Source organism: Neoarius graeffei, chromosome 6 (assembly GCF_027579695.1).
Source record: "Neoarius graeffei isolate fNeoGra1 chromosome 6, fNeoGra1.pri, whole genome shotgun sequence".
NCBI lineage: Eukaryota > Metazoa > Chordata > Actinopteri > Siluriformes > Ariidae > Neoarius > Neoarius graeffei.
In genome coordinates this window covers 90,931,850-90,951,340 of record NC_083574.1, presented here as the reverse complement: position 1 = coordinate 90,951,340, position 19,491 = coordinate 90,931,850, and the positions used below count along the sequence as shown (strand labels likewise).

At 40.0% G+C, this 19,491-nt stretch overlaps 2 protein-coding genes across 2 annotated transcripts; both read right to left on the bottom strand.

The window, feature by feature from the left end:
* Positions 1–1,587: 1,587 nt before the first annotated feature.
* LOC132887553 (extracellular calcium-sensing receptor-like) lies at positions 1,588–4,940 on the bottom strand. The gene is made up of 6 exons (XM_060923020.1): positions 4,726–4,940; positions 4,323–4,614; positions 3,452–4,243; positions 3,012–3,239; positions 2,721–2,844; positions 1,588–2,498 (listed from the first exon to the last, which is right to left on the bottom strand). Exons 1-6 carry the CDS (start codon positions 4,938–4,940, stop codon positions 1,588–1,590), a joined length of 2,562 nt encoding a protein of 853 aa, XP_060779003.1.
* Positions 4,941–11,404: 6,464 nt separating this feature from the next.
* On the bottom strand, positions 11,405–14,758 carry LOC132888384 (extracellular calcium-sensing receptor-like). The gene is made up of 6 exons (XM_060924438.1): positions 14,544–14,758; positions 14,132–14,423; positions 13,148–13,939; positions 12,766–12,993; positions 12,526–12,649; positions 11,405–12,306 (listed from the first exon to the last, which is right to left on the bottom strand). The coding sequence occupies exons 1-6, from the start codon at positions 14,756–14,758 to the stop codon at positions 11,405–11,407; spliced, it is 2,553 nt and encodes an 850-aa protein (XP_060780421.1).
* Between the last annotated feature and the right edge of the window lie 4,733 nt (positions 14,759–19,491).

The following is a 19,491-nucleotide window of genomic DNA, read 5'->3' as shown; positions in this document are numbered from 1 at the left end:
TCTGGGCGGCACGGTGGTGTAGTGGTTAGCACGGTTGCCTCACAGCAAGAAGGTTCTGGGTTCTAACCCAGCAGCCAGCGAGGGCCTTTCTGTGTGGAGTTTGCATGTTCTCCCTGTGTCCGCATGGGTTTCCTCCGGGTGCTCCGGTTTCCCCCACAGTCCAAAGACATGCAGTTAGGTTAACGTGGGGTGGCCTTGGGCTGAAGTGCCTTTGAGCGAGGTACCTAACCCCTGACTGCTCCCTGGGCGCTCTAGTGTGGCTGCCCACTGCTCTGGGTGTGTGTGCATGTGTTCACTGTTTCAGATGGGTTGAGGATGAATTTCACTGTGCTTGAAGTATGCATGTGGCAAATAAAGGTCTCTTCTCCTTGTGAAGCTCTCCCAAGTTCTTGAATTGACTTTTCTTTACAATCTTTTCCAGCCAGCCTTTTCAGCAATGACCTTCTGTGGCTTACCCTCTTTGTGGAAGGTGTCGATGAATACCTTCTGGACAACTGTTCAGTCAGCAGACTTCACCATGAATGTGATTGCGTGTACTGAACTAGACCGAGAGATACACAGTATTTATACTATTTTACTCAAACTTGAAATGAAATATACTAATATTTCAAAATACTGGATTTCTGATTTTCCTTAGCTACAAGGCATTATCATCAACATTAAAAGAAAAAAACAATGAAATATTTCACATTACATGTGATGAATATAGAATATATGAAAGGTTACCTTTTTGAATTCAATTATGAAAAAAATGAAATTTTTAACAAAATTCTAATTCTTTGAGATGCACTCATATTTTGCTGAAGACAATTGAAGTTGGGACAGATCAGCCCTGATACTTTCCGATGATGAATGTACTCCTAAAATGAAGGGTAGCTGGGAACAAGATGTTTTAAGATTGGAACTGTAGGTGGAGAATATACTGTCTGAGAGCTCAAAAAAAATTCTTTAATCTAAGGGACATGAAGGGAATTGGCTATAAAACAAAAATTCTAGCTAAACTGTCAGCAAATATTGTCAAAACCATGAACCTCTAAAGGCCCGTAATGCCTGATAGTTTTGGGAAGTAAAAAGCTGTGATTCAATTTAAACACAAGAAATACTGTTTAATTTGGTTACAGATTTGGTGATATTTGGTCTTAAATGATATTGGATAGGCATATTACCATATACAATTCAGCTTTCTGTCAACTGTTCAGACTTCCTGCAAAATGTTTTAAAAATATAACTTTGTTTGTTTGATGGTTTATTTGTTTTAATGGGACAATAGTGATCATGCTAGTTCCAGTTTTATAATAATGGTCCAGCAATGGTTTATGTTGGTAAAGCTCAAACTGCAGAGAAGTCTCAGGTTCAAAGGCACTTGGCAAAGTAAAAATATTTTGTGTGAACAGTAACTAATAGTAGCAGTAAGAATCTTATCATTCTTGAAAACAAATGTTAGTTATGTACCTAATGTGAGGGAGGTAAAGACAAACATTTGTTTGAACTATTAATTGAGAGTGGTACAATATGAAAAATGCTTAATTAAAATATACATTTTTTTGTATAAAAGAGGGTCTTCACAAAAAAAGGAAAATGTTTATACTAAGATTTTGAAGCATTCTTCCCCATCATATGACTTTTAGAATTCTTCTCTGGTTTTAGTAAAATTATATAACATTTTGGAAGAAATATACAAAAGAGTAAAGCAAAGCTTGAAGCCAAAATAGCAAATATCTCCACAGCTACAGTAAATTTTCCAGGAGAACTGACATAAGCTGGAATAAAAGTGATCCATACGGCACAGAATATGAGCATACTGAATGTGATGAATTTTGCTTCATTAAAATTATCAGGCAACTTTCGGGCTAAAAAAGCTAAAATAAAACATAAAAGAGCCAAAAATCCTATATAACCCAAAATGGCCCAGAAACCTATGGTTGAGCCCAAATCACATTCGAGAATGATCTTTTCCTTATAGTGTTTTAGATTCTTGAAGGGGAAAGGAGGGGATATTGACAACCAAAGCACACAAATAAGGACCTGTATGAGAGTGAAAGCAAGAACACTAAGTCTCTGCTGTGGAGGCCCAAACCATTTCATGACATTACTGCCTGGAAGTGTTGCCCTGAAGGCCATTAACACCACTATTGTTTTCCCCAGAACACAGGAGATGCAGAGCACAAATGTAATCCCAAACGCTGTGTGGCGCAACATACAGGACCAATCAGAAGGTTGACCAATGAAAGTAAGTGAACAAAGGAAACACAGAGCCAAAGAGAAGAGCAGTAGAAAGCTCAGCTCAGAGTTGTTGGCCTTGACTATTGGGGTATTTTTATATCTAAAGAATATGACTGCGATTATTACAGTCATAAATGTGCCAATAACAGAAACAGTTGTGAGTAAAATTCCCATAATTTCATCATAGGACAGATATTCGATTTCCTTCTTAACACATTTATTCCTTTGTGGATTTGACCAGTAATCTTGTTGGCAGAGATCACATTCAATAGAATCTGTAACAGAGTTAGAGTACATTACATTGTACAAAAATTGGGCATAATTTACAAACAATAAAAAAAGAAAAATAACTAAGCAAGCAAACAGAAAACTTCGACTACGATCTTCAAGCAGAAAAATAGAAACTTTTCAACTTCTGAATATGTACTGTGTGTGTGTGTGTGTGTGTGTGTGTGTGTGTGTGTGTGTGTATTCTTTCTCCTTGTTCTCATTTTTACCTGTCATGTTACTGATCTCTCCTTCAGCACATGGTATGCAGTCAAAACAGCAGATAGGCTTCCCTTTCTGCACAGCCTTCCTTGTGCCAGGAGGACAACTCTCACTGCACAGAGATATTGGTACCTGTAATCCAGGACAAACATGTAATTACTTCCAAAATAGTGTTTCATACTTGAATTGATGGTTTTTACAGGTAATATTTTTCAAATACATCTTTTATAGAAGTAAATAAAAAGAGAAATGCTATTTACATTATTGAGTCCCATACACCTTATATTGCTTATACACACCTTATTTGTATCTTGTGCCCATGTAATTGAGGTCATGTTTACATTTAACCGATGATGAACAGGAAAAGATGAGTCATAGAGGCCAATAGTAACAAATTCATGTTGGTGTTCTTTACTTGTTTGCCAGTTTATTACTTCATATTTTGCAGCAGGGTCACCATTTATATCAAAATAAACTTCTTCTCCCTCACTAGTTTTAAAACGCACTTTTTTGAGGTGCTCTAGAAACTGATACAATGGATTAAAAAAGGGTATTAAAAAAGAGTATGAAGCCATTATGCATTTTTGTGTGTGTGTGTATATATATATATATATATATATATATATATATATATATATATATATATATATATATATATTTTTTTTTTTTTTTTTTTTTTTTGTGCTAAGTGTGTGACAAAGTGCTTTGGCCTAATGATTTAAAGGTAGCTTTAACTCACTGTAAGAGGATCAGGTTGCTTCTTTGTCAGACATGTTTCCTTGCAGTCAAGAAGGCCATGCAGGGTATGGGCAACAGCATATACCCCCTTATAGACATTATTGAAAATAGGCAACAGTGACATGTCTGTGAATGTGTTTTCTATGTCAGACAGTTTCTCACTGCCTGTGCAAATTTTTGTATCTACTGAATTATTCTGAGTAGTGTATTTACACTTAAACATAGCCTCCCAGAATTTAATAAAAATTTCACTTCCTGCAGATTTCAGTGGATTTATATCTAGAATGAAGTCCTTCAGACCCATCACCTCTGTTTTGGGGATAGCTAGCCCAATGGCTCCTTGCAGAATATTGTGCTTATCCAGTGTGGCTACAGCAGAATCAGAGATCCAGCCCTCAGTTCCCACCCACTGATATCCAGTGATGTTGTGCTCAAAAAACACATGGAGCAAGAGCTCCAAGTCCCAATGAGCAAGAAATGCCACGATCACTCGAGAAGTGGATCTTTTGATTTGCTCCACAATTCTATGCACTTTTTCTTGTGAGTAGGTTCTAAAAAATGGAAGAGAATATTCTAAGCAGACACCCAGTTGTTCTGCAATTTTAGAAAAAGTGGCCATCCCACTGTTCCCATAATCATCATCAGTTCTTAATGCTCCCACCCAGGTCCAACCAAAGTGTTTGACCATTTCTGCCAGTGCTCTGCTCTGATGATAATCACTTGGAATAGTGCGCAGAAATGAGGGATATTTCTTTTTGTCACTGAGACACTCGCAAGTAGCATAGTGACTGATCTAGACAAATTGAAGAATGAAAAGCATGAAAAAATACATCCCACAAAAACAGAACACTACTAATTGCATAAATACTTACAATAGGGATGTTAAATGGGCCAATACTCTTTGCAATGGCCATGCTCGGTGAGGAGGCTGTGTCTCCTATTATGGCTTGTACCTGGGCTGGCTTTGTACAGATCTCATTTGATTCTGATTTCTCATCTCCATTAATAAGTCCCATTGCCACTTTTACCCCCCTCGCCATGGAACTACATGTGTCATAGATCTTGTAACCCAGTGAAACTCCAGGCAGCAATGAAGAACTGTTGTTGATCTCTTCTGCTGCAAATATCAAAGCCTGTGAATACTGGAAAGCTCTGAAATCAAGACTAAACAAATGAAAACACAGAGAAAGACAGAGACAGTGTAATACAAATCTTTAGACATTGCTGCTCTTTGTATCAATAATGACACAAATGTAGTGCACTGATGCTGCTTACCTCATGCATTTTAGTGGAGGTGGCATTGACGCATAGGATAAGTCTTTGATTTCCCAACTGCTATGAAATGGGAAAATCCCTCCAACAATAATATCACCATTTTTCCATAATTGTGGGTATACTGGCTCTCCTTGCAGGCTACATGCACCCTCATTAGCTGTAGAAAAATTTATCATGGCTAGTACCACATGTAGGAATGTAAAGATGGGCTCCATGCATCTAAAAGTGTTCATTTAGAGATTGCATGTGCTCAGAACAAAAATTCAGCCAGCTGACGAGAAAAGATTTCTGGTATTTATACAGTTGGAAATACAAATCCTCTAATGTAATGTTACACTTTTGGGAGACAGTGAATGGAGGTGTGACAGTGGAAACTCTTGTTTTACCTCAGGGTTTTGGTTTACACAAGCAGAAAGTGACCACTTTTATTTATTTGCCCTGTAATGTATATTTAATGAAACATTTCTTAGACAAAAGGCCATCTCTTCAGGGATATTTTTTCTAACAATAATTGTAGGCAGGATCAAGTAATGATACTGGGCTACAGCATTCAAAACTGGATTTTTGCTGTTTTTTTTTTTTATTTAGGTTCTTTCTACTGAGCTTTACACTGACCAGTGGTCATCAATTACTTAATGCTGTAAAATCATCAGGTGATGTCAAAATACATAATCATTTTGTAAGATTAATGATTAACTATTGAATTGATTTCAACTTCCAGTTTTTTTAAGTTAAAAAAAAAAAAAAAATATATATATATATATATATATATATATATATATATATATATATATATATATATATACACACACACACACACACACACAGTGGTGCTTGAAAGTTTGTGAACCCTTTAGAATTTTCTACATTTCTGCATAAATATGACCTAAAACATCATCAGATTTTCACACAAGTGCTAAAAGTAGATCAAGAGAACCCAGTTAAACAAACAAGACAAAAATATTATACTTGGTCATTTCTTTATTGAGGAAAATGATCCAATATTACATATCTGTGAGTGGCAAAAGTATGTGAACCTCTAGGATTAGCAGTTAATTTGAAGGTGAAATTAGAGTCAGGTGTTTTCAATCAATGGGATGACAATCAGGTGTGAGTGGGCACCCTGTTTTATGTAAAAAACAGGGATCTATCAAAGTCTGATCTTCACAACACACGTTTGTGGAAGTGTATCATGGCACGAACAAAGGAGATTTCTGAGGACCTCAGAAAAAGCGTTGTTGATGCTTATCAGGCTGGAAAAGGTTACAAAACCATCTCTAAACAGTTTGGACTCCACCAATCCACAGTCAGACAGATCGTGTACAAATGGAGGAAATTCAAGACCACTGTTACCCTCCCCAGGAGTGGTTGACCAACAAAGATCACTCCAAGAGCAAGGTGTGTAATAGTCGGCAAGGTCACAAAGGACCCCAGGGTAACTTCTAAGCAACCGAAGGCCTCTCTCACATTGGCTAATGTTAATGTTCATGAGTCCACTATCAGGAGAACACTGAACAACAATGGTGTGCATGGCAGGGTTGCAAGGAGAAAGCCACTGCTCTCCAAAAAGAACATTGCTGCTCGTCTGCAGTTTGCTAAAGATCACATGGACAAGCCAGAAGGCTATTGGAAAAATGTTTTGTGGACAGATGAGACCAAAATAGAACTTTTTGGTTTAAATGAGAAATGTCATGTCTGAAGAAAGGAAAACACTGCATTCCAGCATAAGAACCTTATCCCATCTGTGAAACATGGTGGTGGTAGTATCATGGTTTGGGCCTGTTTTGCTGCATCTGGGCCAGGACGGCTTGCCATCATTGATGGAGCAATGAATTCTGAATTATACCAGCAAATTCTAAAGGAAAATGTCAGGACATCTGTCCATGAACTGAATCTCAAGAGAAGGTGGGTCATGCAGCAAGACAACGACCCTAAGCACACAAGCTGTTCTACCAAAGAATGGTTAAAGAAGAATAAAGTTAATGTTTTGGAATGTCCAAGTCAAAGTCCTGACCTTAATCCAATGGAAATGTTGTGGAAGGACCTGAAGCGAGCAGTTCATGTGAGGAAACCCAACAACATCCCAGAGTTGAAGCTGTTCTGTACAGGGGAATGGGCTAAAATTCCTCCAAGCCGGTGTGCAGGACTGATCAACAGTTACCGGAAATGTTTAGTTGCAATTATTGCTGCACAAGGGGGTCACACCAGATACTGAAAGCAAAGGTTCACATACTTTTGCCACTCACAGATATGTAATATTGGATCATTTTCCTCAATAAATAAATAACCGAGTATAATATTTTTGTCTCATTTGTTTAACTGGGTTCTCTTTATGTACTTTTAGGACTTGTGTGAAAATCTGATGATGTTTTAGGTCATATTTATGCAGAAATATAGAAAATTCTAAAGGGTTCACAAACTTTCAAGCACCACTGTGTGTGTGTGTATATATATATATATATATATATATATATATATATATATATATATATATATATAAAATACACAACACACACAAAAAAAACCCCACATTCAGCATTATTTATTCTCATCTCATTATCTGTAGCCGCTTTATCCTGTTCTACAGGGTCGCAGGCAAGCTGGAGCCTATCCCAGCTGACTACGGGCAAAAGGCAGGGTACACCCTGGACAAGTCGCCAGGTCATCACAGGGCTGACACATAGACACAGACAACCATTCACATTCACACCTATGGTCAATTTAGAGCCACCAGTTAACCTAACCTGCATGTCTTTGGACTGTGGGGGAAACCAGAGCACCCAGAGGAAACCCACGCGGACACAGGGAGAACATGCAAACTCCGCACAGAAAGGCCCTCGCCGGCCACGGGGCTCGAATCCGGACCTTCTTGCTGCGAGGCGACAGTGCTAACCACTACACCACCGTGCCACCACATTATTTATTGTTTCTCCTAATTTCAACTATTAAATGGGGGGGGGGGGGGGCAATATAAAGGCAAAATACACAGAAAGCCAAATAGCTCCTCTTATGTTGGACATATGGTGAATTACATGAGGTGGACTAGATAGTTCAGAAGTTAATAAGTGAATCTTTTATACCTTTGATATGCATTTACACTGAAAGGAAGTGAATGTCAGGTCAAAATTATTCTTGTGGTCAACAAAATCCTGAAGTACAGCAACAAAAATCTTTGTGACTTTTTTTTTTAATTCCTTGCAGCACTTAAGTAAGGTATTGGTTTGCTTTCAGAAGTCAAAGTATTTTTGTGCTGTCTCCTGAATACCAATAGCTACCTGCTACCCTCTGCTGGAGAAAGAGCAATAGTTCATGTGATATAGTGTTGTGATTCCATCCATGCATCTATCATCCATTCATCACCCATCCATTATCTGTCAGAGTTATGAGGGAAGCTGGAGCCAATCCCAGCTGACTTTGGGCAAGAGATGGGGGCAGGTGGCTAATCTGCTAACATTCAGACCTATGGGTAATTTAGAGTAGCTTGTTGACATCATCTGCATGTCTTTGGACTGTGGGAGGAAACTGGAGCACCCAGAGGAAACCCATATAGGCGCGGGGAAAACATGCAAACTCTGCACAGAAATGCCCCAGTTGGGCATGAGGTTCAAACCCAGAACATTCTTGTTGGCAGAAGCTCCTTTCCCATCTGATCTTCAACTGCCACCTCTGGCAGAACTTCAACTGCATACCAGGGGAGGATGGGGACATTGAATCTGAGTGGACCATGTTCCATACCTCCATTGCTGAGGTGGCTGTGCAGAGTTGTGGCTGCAAGGTTGTTGGTGCCTGTAGTGGTGGTAATCCATGAACCCCATGGTGGACACCTGCAGTGAGGGGAGCCGTCAAGCTGAAGAAGGAGTCCTATTAGGCTTGGTTAGCCTGTGGGTTACCAGAGGCAGCTGACAGATATTGACGGGCCAAGCGGAACATGACTCTGGTGGTCGCTGAAGCAAAAACTTGGGTGTGGGAGGAGTTCGGTAAGGCCATGGAAAGCAACTTTTGGAGAGCCTCGAAGAGATTCTGGCAAACTGTCTGGCAGCTCAGGAAGGGGAAGCAGTGCTCTGTCCTGACTTTTTACAGTGGAGATGGAGTGCTGTTGACCTCAACTGGGGACATTGTCCGGCGGAGGAAGGAATACTTAGAGGATATCTTCAATCCCACTTTCATGTTGTCTGAAGAGGATGCAGGGTCTGAGGGTGCTTGGGAGGACTCACCCATCACAGGGGCTGAGGTTGCCAAAGTGGTTAAAAAGCTCCTCCGTGGCTGGGCTCCGGGGGTGGAAGAGATTTGTCCTGATTTCCTGAAGGTGCTGGATGTTGTTGAGCTGTCTTGGTTGACACACCTCTTCAACATTGAGTGGAGGTTGGGGACAGTGTCTCTGGATTGACAGACTGGGGTGGTGGTCCCCCTTTTTAAAAAGGGGGGACAGGAGAGTGTGTTCCAACTATAGGGGAATCACACTTCTCAGCCTCCCTGGGAAAGCCTATGCTGGGGTGCTGGAGAGGAGAGTCCAGTCAATAGTTGAACCTCAGATTCAGGAGGAACAATGCAGTTTTCCTCCTGGTCATGGAACACTGAACCAGCTCTTTACCCTTGCAAGGGTACTGGATGGTGCATGAGAGCTTGATGTGGATACTGACCAAAAGAATGAGATTGCAGATCCAAGTGGTCCAAATGAGTTTTCTCCACAGGGTGGCTGGGCTCTCCCTTAGAGACAGAGTGAGAAGCTTGGTCATTCGGGAGAGACTCAGAGAAGAACTGCTGCTCCTCCACATCGAAATGAGTCGGTTGAGGTGGTTTGGCCACCTTGTTAGGATGCCCCCTGGATGCCTTCCAGGGGATGTTCTCTGGGTATGCCCCACCAGGAGCAGACCCCAGGACAGACCCAGGACACACTGGAGAGATTACATCTCTCGCCTGTCCTGGGAATTCTTCTGGCTATTTCCCCAGAAGAGCTGGTGGATGTGGGAGGGAAGTCTGGGCTGCTCTGCTTAGGCTGCTACCCCCATGACCTGGAACCAGATAAGTGGCAGAAAATGGATGAATGAATGAATGAATGAATGAATGAATGAACCCTTTATTATCACTGTTACCAGTGAAATTGACCATCAACCTGTCCTTACAGAGGGGGAGCAGGACAGGAAGACAGGGATAAAAGAAAAAGAAACACAGTAGTAACATGAGGAAAGATGAGGAAAAAAGAACACCCCCCCCACTATGCTCCTATCAGGAGTACAGTGTGGGAGCATTTAAAAACCTCCCCACAAGCGCACAATAACACAAGTACACTTTAAAACATGGGATGTATATGACAAGAAAAACAAACAAACAAAAAACGGCATGCCAGGGGAGACAGATGTCTCTGCATGTTACAGATGCGCACATATGACCATATAAGGGAGTAGTGAGAAGAGGAAGGTCTCTCTCCATAAATGCCTTAGTGCACTCCACTGGATGCCTTCAAGCAGAGTGCATGAGTCTTTTGTATGCATATAGAACAATCACAATAAAATCTCCATTTATTCTGATTTCTCCTTCGACTCAGGCCTCATTATTTTTTTTCCACCACACCAAACAGTTGTTATTTAATGTTGACAAGTAAAGGCAAGTAAAGGCAAGCCATCAAAAACACTGGAAGAGACTTAGTGACAAAAGAATATCTGCAGATTAATTCTACAGAATATATATATATCATGAGCAACCATTGTCACTGTGAATCATTTCAGGCAATATTCCTTTTTTATTTCAATTCCAACATTGGTTTCACATGGCAGAACAAAATCAAATAACATCAACTATCGCATAGTTGCACAGCACAGTGGAAGGAAATCCAGTGAATTTTATGAAAAATATTTTTAAAAGTGATTTTAAACAGTAATGTCTTGTGTTTTGATAATTTCTGGTTCAATAAAATTGTAATAAATAGAGTAATTTGCAAAAAAAAAAACAAGCTTGGGTTTGCCTTAGACATGATCATTGCAGGGCTTATTCATTCCCACACAGTAAAAAGACATTGCTATGAGAAAAACAGATATATAATGTCATTCATTGGAGGTCAGAGCTTCATTTAAGTGAATCCAATTTCCATGTATTGGATTGAAAAAAAGCATATTAAAGTGATGCTGAGCAAAACATTTCAATGAGCTGTTAACTTTTAACTGATTTTCAATGCTTAATTCCCTCATTTAAACATCTACAGAGTGAGAGGTGATGTGAGACAGCATTAGAGAATAGCCAAAGATTTTCTGCCATAAAAATGTTCCAGGTCATGAACATAGTAGGCATTGTTAAATTGTGATCAGCTCCATAGAATTAATTAACTGATAGATTTTGGCGATTGAATCAGGACAGCCAGTGGGAGTGAAGCCAATTTCTCTTTTTTTTTTTTTTTTTTTGGGGGGGGGGTCCATCTCTGAGCAAAGATTTATAAATGTTTCTCAATTCACTGGTTCTCAGTTATAATATTATGGACTTAGCATATTTGTATCGACATTTTGTATTTAAATGTAGAACTGAAAAATTACACATAAATCAATATCAGTTGATATAACTTGTCTCACAAAAAAAAGAAAGAAAAAAAAGCTGAGCTTGGTGTCAAATGTTATACAGTTGAAGATAATTTTGAATGGGTCACATGCTTTAAAAAATGAAAAAAGAGCATATAAAAAAGGCTACTCCTTCAAATAACTTTGCCCATCATTTGCTTTTTAGTATTTTTCTCAGGTTTTAGTATTATGATGTAACACTTTGGAAGAAATATACAGAATAATAAACCAAAGCTTGATGCTAAAATGGCAAATATCTCCACAGCGACAGTGAATTTTCCTGGCGAACTGACATAAGCCGGAATAAAAGTGAGCCAAACTGCACAGAAGATCAGCATACTAAATGTGATAAATTTGGCTTCATTAAAATTATCAGGCAACTTCCGAGCCAGAAAAGCCAAAAGAAAACATAAAAGAGCCAAAAAACCAATATAGCCAAGCACAGCCCAGAAACCTAGGTTTGAACCCAAATGACATTCAAGAATTATTTTTTCCTTATAGCTCTTGAGGTTTTTAAAGGGGAATGGAGGGGATATTGACAACCAAAGCACACAAATAAGGACCTGTATGAGACTGAAAAAAAGAACACTGAACCTCTGTTGAGGAGGCCCAAACCATTTCATGACATTACTTCCTGGAAGTGTAGCCCTGAAAGCCATCAACACCACTAATGTTTTTCCCAGTACACAGGAGATGCAGATGACAAAGGTGATCCCAAACGCTGTGTGCCGCAGCATACAGGACCACTCAGAGGGCTGACCAATGAAAGTAAGTGAACAAAGGAAACACAGAGTCAGAGAGAAGAGCAATAGGAAGCTCAACTCCGAGTTGTTGGCCTTGACAATTGGGGTATTTTTATGTCTAAAGAATATGATTGCGATTACCATTGTCATAAATGCGCCAATAATAGAAACAGCTGTGAGCAAAATTCCCATAGTTTCTTTGTAGGACAAATATTCAATTTCCTTCTTCACACATTCATTTCGCTGAGGATTTGACCAGTAGTCTTGAAAGCATTGGTAACATTCATTGGAATCTGTCACAAAATAAAAGCAGAAATAAACAGCAGAAAAGAGATGTTAGATACATCACATAGGCAAAATAATCAACACATAGTACAAATGAGATTGAAGAAGAAAATTGTTGGTGTTACAAGAACCACATATACCTTACTGAAAAAAGAAACCTCCCTGGAAAGTGAATTAATCATACAGCTTATAGAATATGAAGTTTTAGAAGGAATAAGTTTGAGTACCTGTCACATTACTGATCTCTCCTTCAGCACATGGTATGCAGTCAAAACAGCAGATGGGCTTTCCTTTCTGTACAGCCTTCCTTGTTCCTGGAGGACAACTCTCACTGCACATAGATATTGGTACCTATAATGATGAAACATATTGATCACCTGAAACTAATTATTTAACTGTGAACTTTTTCTTTTAAATATTAGGAATGATTTTATTGAGATTGTTTCTAACTTCTCTCTAATACTCACCTGATTTGTATTTTGTGCCCACATAATTGCGGTCATGTTGACAAATAAATGGTCACGATAAGTTAGAGATGAGTCATAATGCCCAACAGTGACAAACTCATGCTGATTCTCTTCATTCAAATGCCAGTTTATTATCTCATACTTTGCTGCAGGGTCACCATTTTTGTCAAAAAAAACATCTTCACCCTCTTTGGTTTTGAAATGCACTCTCTTCAGTTGTTGTAGAAACTGAAGAAATAAAACAAAATGGAAATTAGGCACATTAAAATGTGATAAGCAAGTATACAGTAAGGTATACAATATTCTCTATTAAAACATTTTAGTTGTTTATTTAGATTATCCTAAGTGTTAAAATAGTGTCTTAGCAGTACTATTAACTCACTGTGAAAGGATCAGGCTGTTTATTTGTAGGACATGTTTGCTTGCAGCCAAGAAGTTCATGTAAGGTATGAGCAATTGCATATACTCCTTTATACACATTATTGAATATTGGCATCAGAGTCATATCAGTAAATGTGTTTTCCACCTCAGAGAGATTCTCATTACCAGTACAAGCTGGTATGCCCCCTGAATCATTTTGCACTGCATATTTACAGCTAAACAAAGCCTCCCAGAATTCAGTAAAAATGGCTCTGCCTACATATTTCAGTGGATGTATATTTAAAATGAAGTCCTGCAGCCCCGTCACCTTTGATTTGGGGATAGCTAACCCTATAGCTCCCTGCAGTATATGGTGTTTATCCATTATGGCTAATTCTGAAGCAAAGATCCAAGCTTCAGTTCCAACCCACTGAAATCCAGTGATATTGTGTTCTAAAAATACTGGCAGTAAACTTTCCAAATCCCAGTTGTCAAGGAATCCAATAATTACTCGAGAAGTAGAGCTTTTGATTTGCTCAACAATTCTTTGCACTCTTTCTTGTGAATAGGTTCTAAAAAATGGAAGTGAATATTCTAAGCAAATGCCTAGCTCTTCTGCAGCTTCAGTAAATGCAGCCATCCCACTGTTACCATAGTCATCATCTGTTCTCACTGCTCCCACCCAGGTCCAGCCAAAGTGTTTGACCATCTCTGCAAGTGCTCTGCTCTGGTAGTAATCACTAGGAATAGTGCGCAGAAATGATGGATATTTCCTCTTGTCACTGAGACACTCACAGGTGGAATAATGACTGATCTAAAATCAGATTGACAAATGTAAATCTCAGGCATTGTGATTAATCATGATTTTTTTTTGTGCATGCTCATAACTGCCAATTATATTAAGAACAAGAAGATAAAAGTTACAAGATAAAATTCCAGCTCCACATTTTCCTTTTCAACACTGGATACCTTTTAAAAACTGCAAAAAAATTGGGTAAATTCTTACTAAGGGAATGCTGACTGGTCCAATACTCTGTGCAATCGCCATGGACACAGAAGAGTATGTCTCACCGATTATGGCCTGCACATTGGCTGGCTTTGTACAGAACTCATTCAAGACTGAATTCTCATTTCCATTAACAAGTGTCATTGCAACTCGCGCTCCTATTGCTGATGAACTGCAGGTATCAAATATCTTGTATCCCAGTGAGATTCCAGGCAGTAAAGTGGTACTGTTGTTAATCTCTTCTATTGCAAAGATCAAGGACTGTGAATATTGAAAGGCTCTGAAATCAAGACTAATTATAGCAATCAGAGAAGAATAGTCACATTACAAAATTTATCATTACTGTCTAATGGTGAATGATGCAACACTGTTAAATAGCCTTAATAAATGTCAGAGGTGCTCAATATCTTACCTAATACATTTCATTATTTGTGGCCTGACCAAATAAGACAAGTCTATGATTTCCCAATTACTATGGAAAGGAAAAATTCCTCCAACAATGATATCACCATCTTTCCATATCTGTGGATATGTAATCTCTCCTTGCAATATACAAGTAGTCCCATTACCTTTAGAAAAATTGATCATGGCAATTACGATATGTAAAACAGTAAAAATGGGCTCCATCTATCGATCCAGTAACAGAACGTGGTAATGGTTGATATCTGCCAGGCTTGGTGTCTCATCTGGATGATTAGAAATTATTTCATAGTATTTATACAGATAGAATGGCAAATTCTCTATGGTAATATTACACTGGTGGAAAAAAAGGAGGTGTGACTTGCAAATGTAAGCAAAATTAACCCTTGTAATGTGTTAGAAAGCTGTTCACATCTGTAGTGTTAGCGGGTCAAATTTGACCCGTGATTTAAATCAGCCTGAAAATGCTTAAAATCACTAGTTTTCTTCCAATATTGTTTTTCACCTCATTGCTAACTTAGTATGTATTCATATCCATGGAACCATTGTTTGGAATTTTTTTTAGTTGGCTCCACAGACCTTGTATCTTAAAATATACCACTCGTTTTTTTAATTACAAAAACTGTTTAAATTCACTTATTATATTTCTTTTACTCATAGAATGAGTAATTATAAACTGTAAATGTCTTATAAACTGATATTAGAGTACACCTACCAAAAAAAACTGTTTTTTTTTTTTTTATTTAAAATGATTAACAATGGTGACATTTGTGGTGTTACGGGTCAAAACTGACCTGTATAGATAAATGGTAGGATAAAGACAACATGTCAATTTCTTTCCATAAAACCAACTTTTATTTAACCATACCAATTAACCAACCAATTAAACTATAAAATGAACAATGATTAACAACACTGTGTGTGTGTGTGTGTGTGTGTGTGTGTGCCTGCATGAAACTGAACTGGGCAGGTGTGTAGTTCTGAATGAGCCATAAACTAAACACTGGAAACATTTTTGTCCAAACCAATATTACCATGCCCAAACATCCCTGATGGGAGCAAGCTTGTCATTCACACGACGAGCAACTCTTGTCTCCCTGTTGTCAAAGCGGAGCACTCTTGATAATACATGAAAGGCTTGAAGTGACATTGTGGCATGAAAAATAGGGCGGCCTGACTCACTATCCCATAAGCTGGCAGTAGCTTCATTACAGGATCTGTACACCCCTGCAAGAAGCAACAGTCCCATGTAGGCATCTAGCTGTGTTTTGTCCAACTCCATCCAGCTATCACCAAACACTCTTCTCCCTTCCATGTTGGTCATCTTGAGTAGGATAATCTGAAGAGGTCGTGGAAAGAACAGTTCAAACGTTGACTTGATGTCTTGGGTGTGTGACACAGCGTATCTGGTAGGACCTGGAGTCATTCTGAGGATGTTCTCCCTTGGTGCCCTGCATTGGGTTTGAAGAGGGCTTGATGACCATGAAATGTCACCTCTTCTTGACTTGAACACCTCTCTTTCAGCATCTGTGACATCTGGGTCCTCTTCCTCAGATGTTTGGTCTTGTTCAGGGTCAAGCTGAACCTCATCCTCATCCTCAGACACATCCCCTTCAGCTTCACTTTCCCCTCTGTCTTCAGGATCACTGTCATGACCAAAGATGTGATCCAGCGCCTCATGAACAGTATACCTCTTGCTCATGTTGACTGATGCTCCTACAGAATTCAACTGATAATATCCCATCCTACAGAGGGTATCAATATGCTGCGAGAAAGTTTGAGTTCACGTGGGGGGTGGTGATGTAGGGGGCCGGTGTGTGTGTGTGCGCCTGCATGCATGTGTGTTCCTGTGTCTCTCTGTCTGTGCATGTGTGTGTGAAGGGGGTCTGTCTGTGTGTGTGTGTGTGTGTGTGTGTGTGTGTGTGTGTGTGTGTGTGTGTGTGTGTCTGTCTGTCTATGTGTGTGTGTGTGTGCGCGTGTGCGTGCGTACGTGTGCACATCTGCATGCATGTGTGTGTTTCTGTCTTTGTGTGTGTGTGTGTGTGTGTGTGTGTGTGTGTGTGTGTGTGTGTGTGTGTGTGTGTGTGTGTGTGATGTGGGCCATAACTGGGCATATTGGGCCATAATTGATCCCCAGAGCAACCCATAGCTTTAAGGTGATGCATAGAACAGCCAGTCTTCTCTGCCGGGTCATTTTTGACCCGTAACACCACAAATGTAACTTTTTTTATTTTGAAACCTTTAGAATTTACTAAAATGGTGAAAATCAATTTTGCTGCATTTAATCAGATGTGTCTGAGGATTAGATGAAGCCTCATTCCAGTACAAAAATCCAAATGGTACTTTTTACAAACTTGAACTTGAAAACGGGTCAATTTTGACCCGAACACAATATAAGGGTTAATCTGAAATATGTAGGCCTTAATCTTTTGTTTAGCTGGTGTTTACGAACTGGATGCAGTGGCAGCCTTTTTTATAATTTATATTATGATGGACTATGTCATGTTGCTGCTTCATGTGGTTATTATAATTATTATTCAAGGTCCAATCAGGGAAGTTGCTTTTGAAATAATTTCATTAGGCATCCAAGCAGGAAAGCTGTGAAAACCCTATAGATTTTTTTTCTCTAATTATCCTAATTAGGGGTCCAAGCATGGAATGCTGGAACCCTATTGTGTATGTTCTGATTTATATTTTCAATGCTGCTGCTGATTATTATTATTATTATTATTATTATTATTATTATTATTATTGTTGTTGTTGATGCTGATCCAAGCAGGGATATAGCTGGACCCCTATTGCTTATGTAAGGATTATTTGGGGTCTCCAAGTATCAAAGCTGCTGGAACCTGATCGGACTGGTAAGGATTATTATTCATGTTTCCATTTTTCTTTTGGAAAAATATATGGGCAACAAATACTATAAATCATACACGCACCAAGCTTGGTGTATAGGTTCCTGAACGAGAAGAGAACTTACAAAAGTGTAAGTAACAGGACATGACCTGAGTATTTATGATTTTGTGTATATCTCTGGAAGTCTCAAATATCCATTTCAAAGTTATATGCCAATAAAAGTTTGAAGGTGTTCACTCAAATGACACTCCAGCCAACATCTTGTGATTTTGGCACACCATTTCCAGCCACCAACCTGCTGGAGTATCAGGAACCGAAGCAGGCCGTTCAGCAGCAGGTTAGCCACACCCAAGAACAACATCATACAACATACCCAGAGCAGCCTGGGGAGTAGTTGGGGGTTATGTGCCTCACTCAAGGGCACTTAAGCCATTCCTGCTGGTCCAGGGAATCTAACCAGTGACTTTTGGGCCCAAAGCTGCTTCTCTAACCATTAGGCCATGGCTTCCACATCATGATCAACCAAGTGGTCCTGGAGCAGGTCATGGTTTGACTGCTGGAATGATCAACATTTTGTATCCAGTGACACCACGCAGCATGACTGGAGGAGGCATTCTGGCTAGCAGAAGACCATCTGGCAGTGTTTCTGGTAGCAGGCACCCCTGCTCTGTCTCTCTGTTTCTCACTCCCTCTCCCACTGTGTTTTTTTTTCCACTATACCTGCACCACAGAAGCAGGGGCCAATTCCCCCAAAGCCTGCCCCCCAAACCTGTGTCCGTCTCCATTTTCCCTCACCCCTTGTGCTTCTATGCCAATGTTGCCATTAATTCCCTCTCACTCTTCACAGGTGGAACTGTCCATGCTGTCAGGTCTGCAGGTATGGTGGGAAAACTGGGCAATTCTGGGGTCAGCATCCCTTAAGAAAGTGGGGATTCATGATATTCTTTGGGTCTGCCCTGATCGAGTAGGAATGTACAGAGTGTCAGTGAGTATTCAGGGGATGACAAATTAGGCCTTGGTGGACTCAGGTTGTAATCAGACCACAGTTGGAATTGTAATCAGTTGGAGTTGTAATCAGACCACCATTGTTCCAGACATCCTCCACACCAAGCTCACCCAGCTCACTGTGCCCTCCTCCACCTGTCAGTGGATTACAAACTTTCTGACTGACAGGAAGCAGCAGGTGAGGATGGGGAGCATCTTATCCAGCACTCAGTCTATCAGCACTGGTGCCCCCCAAGAGTGTGTGCTCTCCACACTGCTCTTCTCCCTTTATACCAATGACTGCACCTCAAGAGACCCGTCTGTTCAACTCCTGAAATTTGCAGACGATACAACAGTTATCGGCCTCATCCGAGATGGTGACGAGTCTGCATACAGACGGGAGGTTGAACGGCTGGTCTGGTGGTGCGGTCAGAACAATCTGGAACTGAACATGCTCAAAACTGTGGAGATGACAGTGGACTTTAGGTGGTGGCCCCCCACCACTCTGCTGCCCATCACCATCACCAACAACACTGTGACTGCTGTTGAAAGCTTCAGGTTTCTGGGTTCCACAATCTCCCGGGACTTGAAGTGGGAGACCAACACAGTCACTATCATCAAAAAGGCTCAGCAGAGGTTGCACTTTCTGCACCAGCTCAGGAAGCTCAACCTGCCTAAGGAGCTGCTGACACAATTCTACTCTGCCATTCATTCAGTCTGTTCTTTGCTCTTCCATCACTGTTTGGTTTGGATCGGTCACCAAACAGGAGAAGAACAGACTGCAATGGACAATAAGGTCTGCAGAGAAAATTACTGGTGTCAACCTGCCCTCCATCCAAGACCTATACCTGTCCAGAGTCAGGAAATGGACAGGTAACATCTCTGCAGACCCATCACACCCTGGTCACCATCTGTTTAATCTTCTCCCCTCAGGGAGGTGATATAGATCACTGTATGCAAAAACAAGACACAAGAATAGTTTTTTTTCCCTCAGGCTGTCTCTGTGATGAGCAGCTAAAATCCAGATTCATATTTCAGTAATATCACTTGCAATATATCTGCACACGCATACTGTCATTCTGTGCTCACTGTTACTCATA